General features: G+C 54.1%; 1 protein-coding gene across 5 annotated transcripts in view; it reads left to right on the top strand.

The window, feature by feature from the left end:
* The window catches only part of ASAP1 (ArfGAP with SH3 domain, ankyrin repeat and PH domain 1), a 352683-nt gene that overhangs the window by 335138 nt on the left and 3239 nt on the right, over positions 1–14306 (top strand). For all 5 annotated transcript variants that reach the window (XM_058699088.1, XM_058699087.1, XM_058699086.1 and 2 more), the window contains 4 exons: positions 2297–2366; positions 4601–4659; positions 9923–10422; positions 12350–12472. In XM_058699088.1, the coding sequence (XP_058555071.1) occupies positions 2297–2366; positions 4601–4659; positions 9923–10422; positions 12350–12472 (752 nt within the window). The remainder of the gene's footprint in view (positions 1–2296; positions 2367–4600; positions 4660–9922; positions 10423–12349; positions 12473–14306) is intronic.

Below are 14306 nucleotides of genomic sequence, written 5' to 3'. Positions count from 1 at the left end.
GGGTGTGCAGGAGTTCCAGGAGTTCGGCACTGGTGGGAGGGGTTAGGTGTTGCAGAGAGAAGAGACGGGCAAAGTTACTGAGGCATAAAAACACAGTGTCTTTGGAGACGGAGAGCCCCCTCGAGTGGCCAGAGAGCAGGGTCAAATGAGGACCCTGGACACTGGGGCTGCAGGTGTCAGGCCACAGCCCCTGGTGTGATGGCTTATCTGTGTGACAGCAGAGTAGGTGACCACAAGCAGCGCGAGGGGCTTTCTGCAACCCTAATGGTCTCGTGGTCAGTCTTGCACATAACAGGGCGAAGAATCGCTGATTTGGAATGTTTTCCACCCGAAAAGGGAATTACCAGATACAGTAGTTTGCCCTAACGTAGAGCTTTCTCTGCCATTTTGATTATTATGGCTCCTGTAAGTTTGAAAGTGTGAGATTTGCTAGCCAGTCCTAAGGACGCACATCGAGCACCAGGCTGAAAAGAAATGCCTACCTGAACATCATTCACAGCTCAGAGAATTTTGTGAGAGGCTGCCAGAAGAGTCCTTCGGTATTAATGCTGGCTCGTGGAAATACACTGATGGTTAGAAGGAGCGTCCTACTAAAATAAAGCTGTATTTGAAAGTCTTGGGTCCTGGTGACGTCAGTTTAGCTTTCCCCTCGCATCAGTGTCCTAGAGTTACAGAAAGTTCTCCTCGTCTTCGCCCTGTGCCAGCCTCCCCCCCATCCAGGACAGGCACTGATAGAAGGTGGGAGTTTAGTACACATCCTGGTAGCAGGCTGCTCCGCTGTATCACAGCTCTCACCCCTGCCAGCTACTTGACCTTGGGCTCGGCTTTACTGCTTCGTGTTTCTTCATGAACAAAATGGAGGGGAACCGTATTACACGTGCCATAGACGTGATTCCCGTGATGTGCGTATACCTTACCTCACTCACAGTAAGTGCCCAATGAGCGGTAGTCGCTATTATTGATAATTGCTATCGGGCCATCATGATGGGCAGTGAAAAGTCTGTAGACTCACGGTGGAGACTTCCAGGTACGTCATGTAGCCATGTGACTTACAGCCATTGTTCACTTACCCTCGTTTCCTCATCTTCAGAATGAGGATAATGACACCAGCTGTTCATGTCATTGTGAGGAGGAGAAGCATTTGGGCAGCCGTAGGTGCTATGGAGCAGACCCGCCACGTAGGACGCAGAGCTCAGTGCTTTGCCTAGGGCTGTCCTCTGCAGCCGCCCTCCTGTTTCTGAGCCTCCTCAGCGAAGCCCCTTCACGGCGGCACCTGGGAGATACTGTGGGTGTCTAGGGGACGAAAGGGACCTTGGGAAAGGCAGGCAAGGAAATGAGCTAGAGCACGGAGACCACCGCCCCCCCTGCAGGTTCGCCGGGATTCCTCCAGGAGAGCCTGGCAGCTTGGGGCTCTGTGCTCCTCCCACCATGGGACGGATCACAAAAGAGCCCCCTTTATTCTAGCCAGGCTTTCCGCCTTCTGGACGCAGAGCACGTATCTGGTTCTGCCGCTCCGCCGTGAGAAAATGCATCAGCGTTCAGGTGCATGTCCCCCAAAAGGACTCTCTGTGTTCCTCTTACCAGTTAGACACGTTTTTCTTTCATAGCACCCAACCCTGTGCAACACTCCTCTCATCCCGCGTGGTCAGTATACTTGGTGTGTGTACGTCTCCCAGGCCAGATCACAGACTCTGCAAGAGCAGTGACATTTCATTTGCTTTTGTGCCTCCTGCTCCACATTCATGCCTTGCACACGGTAGACGCTTAATAAGTGCATGTTTGAACGATCAGATTCCTGGCCGGTTATCACCACCCTGCTGAACGGGGGCCACCTCCATGTGCATACACACACACACACACACACACACACACACACAGAGTTTGTGGGTTGTGTATTTCTTCTGAGTCTGGCTCCCAGGGCTAGTCTCCTGACACAGGAACCTCCAGGTGAGTTTGAGGTTTGACTCTTCTCTCCCTGCCCCCAAGCTGAGGACAAGATCCTGAGGCAGTAGGACATCCCCAAAGCCCCATGACCTTAGAGGCCTCGCCTGGGAGCAGGCTGCACATCTTTGCAACATACTCCTTTAATAGCAAGAAAAACATCGTCAGAACCCAAGCCGATGCTTTGGTTTTGTTTCGTTGTGTTTTGTTTTAAAGTTAGAAGTGCATACCGTTCTAGCTTGGGTTTTTTAAATTCCCTTCTGGAACCAAAGGGGTGCCTGTCTGCGAAGTCCTACATCCCTCTATTCCGTTTCCCTGTCTGAAGGTGTGACTCTGCCTCTGGTTTTCCCTGCAGGGAACGATGTGGGTCCATCATCGTCAAGTAAGACTGCAAATAAGTTTGAGGGACTATCTCAGCAATCGAGGTAAGCCGCCTTCCTGCTTTCTCCCCCGATGGGGATCACGGGTGACTGTTGTGAATTCTAGGAATGGGTTTTAGTGGCAGTCTACCCAAAGTGTGGCCCACCAGCCGGGGCTGGTCGTGAGGAGCTCAGTGTTCACAGTGGGCATGCTCACGTGTCTTGTGGCCAGTCGTGCGAGCCGCTCTTGCCCAGTACGTCTGTGAGCGGCACGGCTCTCCTCCATCCAGGGTCCCTGGTGGGGGGACAGACCCCACTTCCCTGATGTCACAGAGTCTTACCAGGAGGAGATTTTAATTTTAGTATTTTAACAAGTAGCTCTGTTTTGTTACTTTCCCTCTTGACTCCTTTTTGCGGACTTGGGAATGAAGGCAGTCCTCAGGGAAGCCTGACAGCCCAGAGGTTTTCAAACCTAACAGTAGGACTCTCTCCAAGGGCCCCGTTTGTGAGGTTTTCTTTGGCTATGCTGAAAGCAGCGTTCCTTCCTTCCCTCCTTTCACTGAAACAGGATATTTTGGAAGATCTTCTATGGGCAACATTCACCCAATCCCGACGCCAAGGGTTTTCTCTAGAGGCCCGGTCTGAGATAAAGACACAAAGACACTTCCAGCCCCAAAACCTCGGGGAGAGAGAGTCAGCTGGCGTGCCGGGGTAGCTTTCCAGAGTTTTATCAAATGAGACAGAAACAAAGTCCTCATTTATTTTAGCACCCCTGCCCCATTTGGTCTTTACAGCCTCACAAGATAGGCCAATTACTATTTCCTCAGTTTTACAGATGAGGAAACAACCCCGAAAGGTTGAGAGGTTAAGTGGTGGCAATGTCAGAGCTGGACGCAAACAGCTGTCCTCCAGACTCTGCATCCCATCGTCCCCTTCCCTCGCGTCCCGCCTGTCATTCCCATTCCATCGCCCGTCCGCCCCCCTCTGGGGGACACAAACTTCAGTTCTGGGGTCTTCTTCCAGAGGGGCAGAGCGTCTGACACGTACAGAGTGCTTTTTGAACGGAATCGGGCTGCTCGCACGCACGCACACACACACACACACACGCGCGCGCGCACAGCAGCGGCCTCGTGTTCATTTCCGTGGGAAGAAGCCCGGGCCCACAGGTGTTCAGTGGTGGCCCAGCCGGCAGGTGCTTCCCTGAGAAGAGGCCAAGGTCGGAACACACGCTCCAGAGGTGTTTGAGGCGAAGCCCTGTGTGTTCACTGTTTCCAGATTCACGGGGACTTCATGGCCCTCCCTGGCCTGGGGCCAGGGGATCCAGGAGCTGAGGAGAGAGCAGTTAGGACCGAGGGTGGTTGGAGGCCAGCGGCTGAGAACACGTGCACTTCATCATCTTTGACTCTGTGTTGTTTGGTTGGCTTGGCTTTCCCTCTTCCTTTAAATGCAGTTAGGAGAGAAAGAGGAACAAGCCAATTCTTAGGACATCATAGGACAGAAAAAGACGAATGAGAGCTTGAAAGGGGCCCTTGGCACAGAGGACTTGGGCGCTCGGCTGCTGTTGCTCTGGGAGTCTGCAGTGCTCGGTGTCCTGAGAGTAGCTACCGCCTCCCGCTGAAGCCAACAGGTGCCACCTGCAGCCCGTGCATTTCAGCGGTGGCAGGGGCGTGGGGAGGAACATTCGATTATTTGGACCACCTGGAGTGGGCTTCTGTTCCCGAGACTTGGGTGTTTTTCCCCACTCGTTGTGTGTAAGTGCTCCAAGAGGAAGGAGAGCTCAGGGAGAGCCTGGGGGTCTGAGAACCCAAACGATCTGCTCTGGGGCCATGGAGGATATCAGGGCTCTGGCGATGGACGGAGAGGGGTCTGAATTTATGTCCCTCCTCCCCCACCCTGGCCTGCCTTGGGACCCTCTGCTGGTCACTGAAACTCCACAGACTTCAGTTTTTCCTCACCTGGACATGGGGGCCGAAGACTTAGGTTGAGAGACTGTATCCCATGAGAGGACTGACTGAGGTTTTATGGGGACAGATGCTCTCAGTCGGTACTTCTGTGGACAGGTGTCCAGGGAGAAGGGCAGGCAGTTTTCACTTTCACAGGCTTGGCCTTTTCATCCTGTCCTGGGTCCTCCCTGGCCAGGCAAATCTTGAATTGTGGGAAATAGACTGTAATCTTTCATTAAAGAAATTTTGGAAGGGTTTTTAGAGAATTCACCAAACTCCTGTGATTTCCTTGAATATTACATCATTAATGATATTCTAGCATTTTGAGATCCTAAATGATTCTTATTTATTAATCAGCACCGGCTCTGCAAAGACTGCCCTTGGCCCAAGAGTTCTTCCTAAACTACCTCAGAAAGGTAAGACTCCTCTCTCTCGTGTTCACCTAACCGGAGTATCACCGTGCCCTCCAGGGGACAGGTGTCTCTGTCTCTTTAGTTCATGGCTTGGTCCCAGACGCCTGAAGCAGCACCTGGCAGGTGCCCAGTTAATGTTTGTTCAATGAAGAAGGATACTTATAAACTCCGATTCTGTGGTTAGCAAAACACCACACTTTTCCCAAAAACCGCAGTCCTTCTCCAGAAGGCACGTGATCATCCCAGGGATGGGCATGCCATTCCTTCCCTTGCACACATGGTCAGAGACCTGGGAACCAGCACCAGCTCTACCGCTCACTCACCATGCCGCCTGGACGGTGGACCCGGAAGCTTCCCGAAGCCTCCAAGTCCTCACTTGCAAATGTGGGCAAGAATGCCTGCTTCGTGAGGCTTCGTGGGGACGAAATGAGATCATGCTTCAGAAAGCACCTTGCTGCTGGGGGGCACAGAAATTCTTCCCTGGGATGGCACCCCTCATGCAAAGCAGAGGGACGCATGCTCTGAGAAGGACAAGAAAGCAGTGTCTCTAAGTGCTGCCTCCTCTCCAAGCAGAGACACTCGGTCCTTTGACCAGATCTTCTTTAATCCTGATGGAGCTTTTCATCCGTAAGACCAGCACGTCCCGTCACCTTATCTGCTCCCTCTTCTTTGTTGCCAGCTCCTGCTTGGGAGCTGGGAGAACACCCCCAGACGTGCTTGGTTCATTCTGCCCGTCCTCACCTAGGCCCACAGGCCAGAGGGCCCACGTTAGGTGCCGGTGGAGGCTCAGAGGACTCGTGGCTGCTCCGTGGGTTTTGGTGGCCACGGCAAGACCTTTGACCCCAGAAGTCAAAGTGAGGGATTCGTGGCGGAGAGCTGGGATCCACCCCGCTCCAGAGGTCTTTAGTAAAGTGACATATTTGGAGGGGTGCTGCCCAGGCTCCTGTGTAGTACCAGGGAGTCCCAGGTGGCTGCCAGTTCATTCTCCAAGGAACACAAAGGAAGCGTCCCCTGGATTTACGAAGTCTTTATCTCAAGTCATTGTTTTATTGTTGTTGTTGTTTTTTAACCTCAGCCCAGAGGGCTGTCCTGATCCCAGAGAAGTTTGAGGTGTTTCCCCGGCCCTGTCGCCACTCCTCCACAACCGGCCCCACATTCAGCCCTGCACTCTTCTCTGCCCATCACGCCTCACCACTGATTCCTTCCACCTGCCTGTCCGGCTCCCTTCCTCCTGCACCCAAACCCTGGCGATTCTTAGCCCCTTCTGTGACACCCCCACCCTGGCCACTGCCACCTTCTCACTGTCCCACATCCTCTCCGGAGCCAGAATCTCCCCGAGTGCTCTCCCTCACCTTCTGCGCCCCTGCTGTGCTGGCTCTGCCCGCTTGACCAGCCCTGGGCTGACTCCACGCACTTGGACGTGCTGGAGAGGCACAGTCAGGACCGTAGAGCAGTCCGAGAAGTGGTCAAAACCCTGAGCTCACACGGGCCTCGGGTGCGACCTGGTGCCCTCCATCCGCGGGATCTACTGACTTGCCACCACCATAACCCTCCCGTCCTTCACACCTCCTGTTCTCCTCGCTTCTGCTTTCTCCGTGAACAGGACGTAAGCCCACTCCACCCCACGCTCACCACCACATGTCCCCGGCTGCCTGCACTTGGCGCCCAGGAAGCAGCAGGCCGTGTCCTCATGTGGACCCCATGCTTATGCACTAGCCCCACCCCCCCAACTCTGGAACGGTGTTCCAAGCTCGTGCTCTCTCTCTCAAAAAATAAAAATAAAAAAAATTAAATAAAATAAATAAATAAATAAATAAATAAAAATAAAAAATTTCTTAGTACTTTCAAATACCCAGTTTACATTTCTAATTATCTCATAAATGCCTGTCTTTTTTTTTTAATTTTAGAGCTCGAGTGGGGAAGAGAGGGAAATGGGGTGGGGGGGGTGGGCAGAGAGAGAGAGAGAGAGAGAAAATCCCAAGCAGGCTCCACTCTCAGTGCAGAGCCCCACACAGGGCTCCATCCCACAACCCTGGGATCATGACCTGAGCCACAATCAAGAGTCGGACGCCCAACCAACTGAGGCAACCCACACCCCCCCCCCTTTTTTTTCTTTAACAAATCGTTTAAGACAAGATAGAATGAAATAAGGTCCACATGTTAACACCTGACTGATTTGTCTCTTGAGCGTCTTGGCTCATGGTTTCCCTTGCATGTCTCTCCTTTTCCGGTGATTTATTGTGGAAGGAACTGGGTTACCTGTCCTCACAGGTTTCTCCGGTTTGGAATTTGCTGACCGCATCCCCGTGCGGTTGTTTTCACACGTGCCTGTATTCTCTGGTTCTCCTGTCAGTTGGAAGTGGGACCTAGAGACCCAGTCAGATACAGGTTCAGACCGTAGCAGAGCTACTGCCTGGGGGCTGGGTGTCCTTTTGTCCAGAGGCGGACGCCGTCTGATGGTCTCTCTTTGTGGGAAGCGTGCAGCTGTCAGTGCCCAAAGCCCGGATCCAGTCCTCCCCCCTGTCAAAACCACTCCGCGAGGCCGGTGGCCGGCAGTCGAGTATCGGCCCAATGTCACACAAGCCTGTGTGCAGCAACCCCTTCTGTCGGGAGTCTGGGCCAGGAGTTTGCAGGGTTTTTCTTCCTCTGCCTCCTGTTCCTCAGTTATGCTCTTAGAAGCCATTCTCAGGAGTAGAATGATCACGGCCAAGGGAAGAGTGTTTAATAGGCCGGACTCTGGGTCATGTTGCTTTTCAAAGGGGCTGTATCCGCGTGCTTTCCACCCAGTCCAGCCCATGCGAACCAGCTACACCATAACCTCCCAGGTTTCTGCAAGGAGTGGGGGTGGGGGGTGGACTTCTCATTCCTTTTTTGTTCTTACTGGGCCTCACTCTAGCAACGTGCTCTCTGGAGTCCAGTTTGCGGGGAAAATCAGCTTGTCAACCCTTCCGAGTTAAAAAGGCAGTTCAGAAAGGACTTTTAATTCGAGAGGGGAAAACGCAAAACCAGCTTGGAAATAGAATAGCCAAAGGTTGGGCAAGCTTCCCTAGGGAAGAAACCCCTTATCTTGTTTCTACCTATTACAAAAGTACATGTATTCATTCCAGAAGGTTTTCAAAAAATACAACCAAAAAAAGAAAAACACGAATCACCCGAAGTCTTCTATCTGCCCATATAAAAACAATTTGGTATATATCCTTTATTCTGTGCTTTGTTTTAGGTTACGATTTAAGCTGGAGTTGTTGGTTTGTTTTTTTTCACACAACAAATCAACAACATTCTCCATAACAAATTACACACCATCCGGCTTTTACCGGCTGCATCATAGTCCATTGTCTGGTGCCATGAGGGGCTACGTAGGCCTGGTCGTTCTACGTCCACACAGCATGAAGCTTTGGCGCTGTGACCGGTGCAGTGCTGAACATTCAAGCACGAGCATCTCATGGCCTGGCTTTGATCCTTTTTCTAGGATAGATTCCTTGCACTGGAGCTGCATGGTTTGGGGTTCTCTCTGCCCAGGACTTAGTGTCTGTTCCCCCAGGAGTGGCTCACAGAGAGGCTTGCCACGCCCACCGCCTCGGGGGATCCCCCAGCTTTGCCCCGTCATTGCCAGCCTCTGCCTTGCGCTCACCCCGTTGGTGACTTGCGAGAGAGGAATCTGGCTTGCTTGAACTCTTTGAGCTCAGCCACACCAGCTGGAGCTCAAGGGCCAGCCCGCGAGCAGCGTGCCCTTGAATTTGATTTCCTTAGGAAGGGACATGGCTGAGCAGGCCATGAGCAGAAACAGCTACGGTACAGCCTGTGACAGTTTACAACACCAGCATTCACCTTTTATTTCTTTTTTTTTTTTTTTTAAATAAATTTTGAGAATATCTTTGGGAATATGTTGTACTTTTAGAATAGCGTCCTTAGTTTGACTTACTCCATGTGCCTTAGTCAGCTACTTCCTTGCTGAATGAATGTCTACTGTGTACTTGGCTCTGTACCAGGAGCCCGAGTTATAAGAATAAGTGAAAATGTGAACCCTCGCCTCCAGCAACCCTGTCTGACAGTGTGATAATGCTCTTATATAATGCTTAGAGCCTGCCAGGTCCTGTTGGCAAACTCTTGACCTGTACTGACTCATGTTTTAGAAATAAGGAAGGTGAGGCACAGGGAGGTTGTGTAATCTGCCCAAGATCACACAGCAGGTAAGTACCGGGTGGAGTGGCCTTGGACATGTCCGTAGGATCTTGGGTCCTACCAGTAGAGCTGTGGGTATGGTTTGACGAACTGGAATCCCCAGGCGGTGCAGTATTCCGGCCGCAGCCACACAGGGAGTGGGGGGGACCTGCCTAGGAAATCCTCCCAAACACATTAAATAGGCAGAAAACAAAGTTGCAAAGTACGTGAAAATGCCACGTAGGGTTTTTAAAAGATACATTCGTAAGTAGAAGGACCTGTGTCACCAAAACGTTGCAGAGGTTACCTCGAAGGATTGGGGTGGGTGAGGGGAGAAGCCTTTTCATCTCTTACCTTATGTAGCGTGTGAAACGTGTGAACGTGAGGAATTCATCATAAATTATGAGACAGCCACAGAACAGAACGCAACATTAAAAAGTACATACTGTTGCCAAAGGAACTTTATTGAACTGGCAAATACTCTTCCTAAAGCAGCATATAGATAAAGGCAGATAAACATTTTATCTGTGGAAAACATACAGAAAAGTCCAGGAGGAAATATGACCCAGTACTGTATTTTTTGTTTATTTGGGAAGGAAGGGGCAGAGAGAGGGGGACAGAGGATCTGAAGTGGGCTCCGTGCCGACAGCAGAGAGCTTGACATGGGGCTCAGACTCCCAAACCTCAAGATCATGACCCAAGCCAAAGTCGGATGCTTAACCGACTGAGCCACCCAGACACCCTGTCCCCTTACTTTAAATGGCTACATTTAGGTGGTAGGCTTGTGGAAAACTTTATAACCTGTTTGTATTATGGTTGCTGTTTTTTTTTTTTAATTTAAACAGTCATGTTTTTTAAATTCTGGATTAGTTTGCACATCCCATTCCTACATAACTGAGGTGTGAAATAACACACTGTAATGTGGACGCCTTCCAAGCCTCCAACTTTTATCTCCTAAGGACGGGCAGTGTGTGCCTGGGTCCGGCCCCGGAGCAGCCACTCACTGTCCCTCGGTCCTCCTGGGGACTGATGGATGGAGGGGGCAGCACTTCCCCGCCTCGTGGTGCCCTCCAGTGACCTCCCTCTCTGTGGTTGCTTCCCACAGTGGCACTAAGGAAAACAGAAACCAGCCATCACCTCTCCCTGGACAAAGCCAACATCCCGCCCGAGATCTTTCAGAAGTCCTCACAGTTGGCAGACTTACCACAGAAGCCACCACCCGGAGACCTACCCCCGAAGCCCACAGAACTGGGTCCCAAACCCCAAATGGGAGATTTGCCTCCTAAGCCGGGAGACCTGCCCCCCAAGCCCCAGCTGGGAGACCTGCCCCCCAAGCCCCAGCTGGCAGACTTACCCCCCAAGCCACAGATGAAGGACCTCCCTCCCAAACCGCAGCTGGGAGACCTGCTGGCGAAGTCCCAGGCTGGGGACGTGTCGCCCAAGGCCCAGCAGCCCCCAGACGTCACCCAGAAGTCACACACGGTGGATCTCTCCCCGAACGTGCAGTCCCGAGACACCATCCAAAAGCAAGCATCCGAAGACTCCAACGACCTCACGCCCACTCTGCCAGAGACGCCCGTCCCGCTGCCCAGGAAAATCAATACGGTGGGTAGGCGCCGCGTTTGAGGCTTTCGTGAGCCCGCTGCTGCGCTCCGGGGCCCCGCGGGAGGGCACGTGCTCCAGCGGGCCCAGAAGCAGCACAGGCCTGCTCGCCTCCCCTGGCATCGAGCCAGAGCAGAGCCCGGCGGTCAGGGACACGGGCGTTGCACTCCAGCGGGGGGGCCTCAGGACCTGCCTTCGGCGCACGCTCCGACTGCGTGACCTGGGCCCGTTACCCTCTAGGAGCCTCAGTTTCCCCGTACACAGAAAGGAGCCAGTGCAGTCACCAAGCCAGCTCACAGGCAGTTAAGTGCAGTGACAGTGGCACCAAGCTGGCACCTTGCAGACAGACACTCAGCTCCAAGAGCCTGGAGGACCAGAGTCCTCCTCTCCTAGAGTCACAGGAGAGCAGGTTCCGTCTCCGGATTCTGCAGATCTGCTCTCTGCTTCTCGCCGCATCTTCCTGGAGGAGGTGGAGGCAAAGCCCAGGGGACTTGCACGTGCAGAACTCGGTTGAAATCTCACACTCCCTCGTTTTCATGAAACGCTTCCTACTCTGTAATATGTCGGTTTTATTCTAATATAAAAATGCTTTTTGCCCAAAAAACCCTTCTTTGGGGCAGGGCTCCAGGAAGATTCAGCGTGCCGTTGGTGGGGGGCACTGGCGGCCCAGGCCAAGGAGCACAGTCCCCGAGGGAGCAGAAGGGCCGCCCGCTGCGTGCGGTTCTGCCCTCGCCCTCTGTAAGAACAGCGTTGCAGCAGAAGTGTGTCCCTTCCGCCCCGGAGGAGAGGAGGGACCAACACAGCCCCTGTCCACGGCTCGGAGGCCGCCCTGGGCGGTGTGGCACGTGCGCTCACTCTCCCCGGAGGCAACCTCCGAGACCCCGGGCGCCGCTGCTGGCCTTGCCGGGTGCAGTTTCCGGCCCACACCACGCGCTCGCACGGTTGTCTGACGCTGTCGTTTCATCCTCCCCATTGTAAATTCTCGCCTACGGGCCTCGGAGCTCAGACGCCTTGGCCGCCGCTCCTCCAGCGTCACCGGCCGCGGGAGGGGCTGCAGAGAGGAAGGGGGTGGCTGAGGGACAGCCCAGAGCATGCAGAGGAGGAGTCAGCTGACCCAAAACCCTGAGAGACACTGCTCGGTTTTGGGGGGTTTTTAAATGAGAGAGAGAGAGACACAGCACAAGCAGGGGAGGGGCAGAGAGAGAGGGAGACACAGAATCCGAAGCAGGCTCCAGGCTCCGAGCTGTCAGTACAGAGCCCGATGTGGAGCTCGAACCCACGAACCGTGAGATCGTGACCGGAGCCGAAGTCGGCCGCTCAACCGACTGAGCCACCCAGGCGCCCCACACCTCGCCTTTTGTAATACTAATTATTTAACGAGCAGGGCACCAAAAACCTCCTTTCGAAGATGATTTCTCTATTTCCATCTTTCTGTTTGCAAAAAACCAGAACAGATAAAAGCCCAAGGGAAAAGTGATCAGACGTTAAAACACTGTTGGGAACTGCCTGGAAGCCTCCCACCCAGGCCGCTGCATCCTGGTTCCCCAGCATGTGCTGACTTGGTACTTTGCGTGAGGGGACTGAGAAATGTGTTCATGTCGTGCGTTCAGTCTGCAGAAGATGCGCATTCTTCTTTACATCATGTTTCCCGGCACCATTTTTACCCTCTGCTGTCATCTCTGCAAGCTGCTGTTGTGGGTGGGGGGAGGGCAGGGTGCCTCATGGCTTTCGGTGGAGCTGCGTTTTGATCCCCGCCCGTAATTTGCTCCGTCCCAGAGCTCGGGGAAGAGGGAGGCGGCGCACAGCACCTGGGCGCCTGGCAGACCGGCCTCCCCTCCCACAGGGGAGAAGTCGAGGCTCGGGGAGGTTAAAGCCCACGCCAAGGTCTGCGTGTCCTTTTTTCAGCTAAAACCCAGTTTCTTTATTGAAGGGCAAAAACAAGGTGAGGCGAGTGAAGACCATCTACGACTGCCAGGCGGACAATGACGATGAGCTCACCTTCATGGAGGGGGAAGTGATTGTGGTCACGGGGGAGGAAGACCAGGAGTGGTGGGTACGTACCAGGGTGCGGGGGGTAGGGGGCGGGGGGTGCCCACCCCGCGATGAGGAGCAGCGCCCGGCGCCAGGATCCTGCCGGCCGCCTCGCTTACCCTCTGGTGTGGTCGCTGGGTGTCTTCTGTCACCGCTGTCGTGCTAGGAACAGAGCCGTGGGGCTTCGAAACTGGCTCAGGAGAATTACTGCACGCATGTGCTTTACCCTTGTTATCATGCCCCCCGTGAGCCGCAGGTATTTGCTGCCGTTTCACTGGAAGAGCTCAGGACAGTTCACCATGGTAGGCAGCTGGATTCGGGAGCGTCTCTGACCCCGACGCCCGATGCCCTGCTCCCCAAAACACACCGTCCCGGGCTCAGGCTCGGAGGCCTGCGTCCCTGTTTACCACTGCCCTGTCCCCAGGCTCGGTCCTTAATCCACCCTGCAGGCCGGTCTTTGTAAAGTGGGCCATCAGACCTTCCTCACTTGATTTTAGAGGATTAAGTAAAAATATCTATAAAAATCCCTTTTTCATTAAAACTGCTGCCCAGGTGTCAGAACGGAAAGGCACCATCACCCTCACACAGCGGCTGTTTGGAGATTCTCGGTGGCTGTAAGGGCAGCCGACAGGTCTATGCTGTCCTGGCTGCCACGGGAGTGGGCCTCCCGTGACAACTGGCCGGAGGCATCGGGGATGGTGTCCTCTGATCGTTCCCAGCATCAGCCTGGAGGTTCTGCTTCCTTGGCAGCCTGCACCCCACCTGCCCAGAGGGACCCCGTTCTGTCTGCTGGGAAGGGACCTGTGGTTCACAGTTGCCAGCAGAGCCTGCTAGGGCCCAGAGCACACGTGCACGTATACACACACACACACACACACACACACGTACGTGTGTACCTTTGGCTTTTCTGCCTTTGGGCCTGGAGTGACTGCAGATTCTCGATCACAGCGACAGAGATTTTGCTGGGACTGAAGCAGCGGCGCTGGGGACCTGGGAAGCGGGGACGCTCTGGGCCTCTGGCAAGTAGAAGCCAGGGTGCTGCAGTGCTGGGAGAACAGAGCTGCTGGCCTGGGTGTCAGGAGTGCTGAAGCTGGGAAGCCCCGGCCGGAGGGATGAGGTGCCTCCCCCCTGCTCCAGAGGGACAAGTGGGGATAGCCCCAGGCCCCTCCTGCCTCTGTTAGGAAGGGGCCTCCTCCTGGGGTGGAGCCTGCTAGAGAGTCATGACAAGGAGATGGGCTCTGAAGACCCCGTGGGAGTCACTCACAATGCCCTGTGGCCTGGGATGAGGCATGTCCCTTCTGGAGGCCTGTTTCCTGCTCAGAAATGGGCCGTGAGTAACCCCTCCCCACAAGGATGCCCTTTGATGATACGGTGATGTTATTATAAGCAAGCGGCGACCAGATCCCTTGCTAAGAAAGTGGTGAGGACAGCAGAGGATCCAGAGGGAGTAAGTGGAAAGTTTGTAGTGTCAGCACATCTGCCAAAGCAGACATAAAAATAATGCCGTGCACGGCACCAGCGATTTCTGATGGACAGAACCCTCTCACGTGCCTGACGCCAGCTGAGTAAGACGCCCGAGGTGAGCAGGTCAGGTCTTACCGTTAGCTCTGCCTCCAAGATGAGAAGCCCATGCCCCACGGCCCAGGGGGGCCCCGGGGGCTGCCCCAGGTCAAAGAGCCGGTGAATAAAGGAACCAGCCCTGGGCTCCCCTCACAGCTCCTGCCTCAGCCGACGTCCACATTGCTGGTGTTTCGTAGATGAAGGTGAGAGCCGACCTGGTCCCTAACGCCACCATCCGTCCACTCTCTGCTTTTGTCCTTTAAAGCCAGTGTGCGTGTCGTCTTTGCTCTGAAGGC

Source organism: Neofelis nebulosa, chromosome 14 (assembly GCF_028018385.1).
Source record: "Neofelis nebulosa isolate mNeoNeb1 chromosome 14, mNeoNeb1.pri, whole genome shotgun sequence".
NCBI lineage: Eukaryota > Metazoa > Chordata > Mammalia > Carnivora > Felidae > Neofelis > Neofelis nebulosa.
The sequence above is the reverse complement of the archived record's forward strand: the minus strand, read 5'-3'. Positions and strand labels throughout refer to the sequence as shown.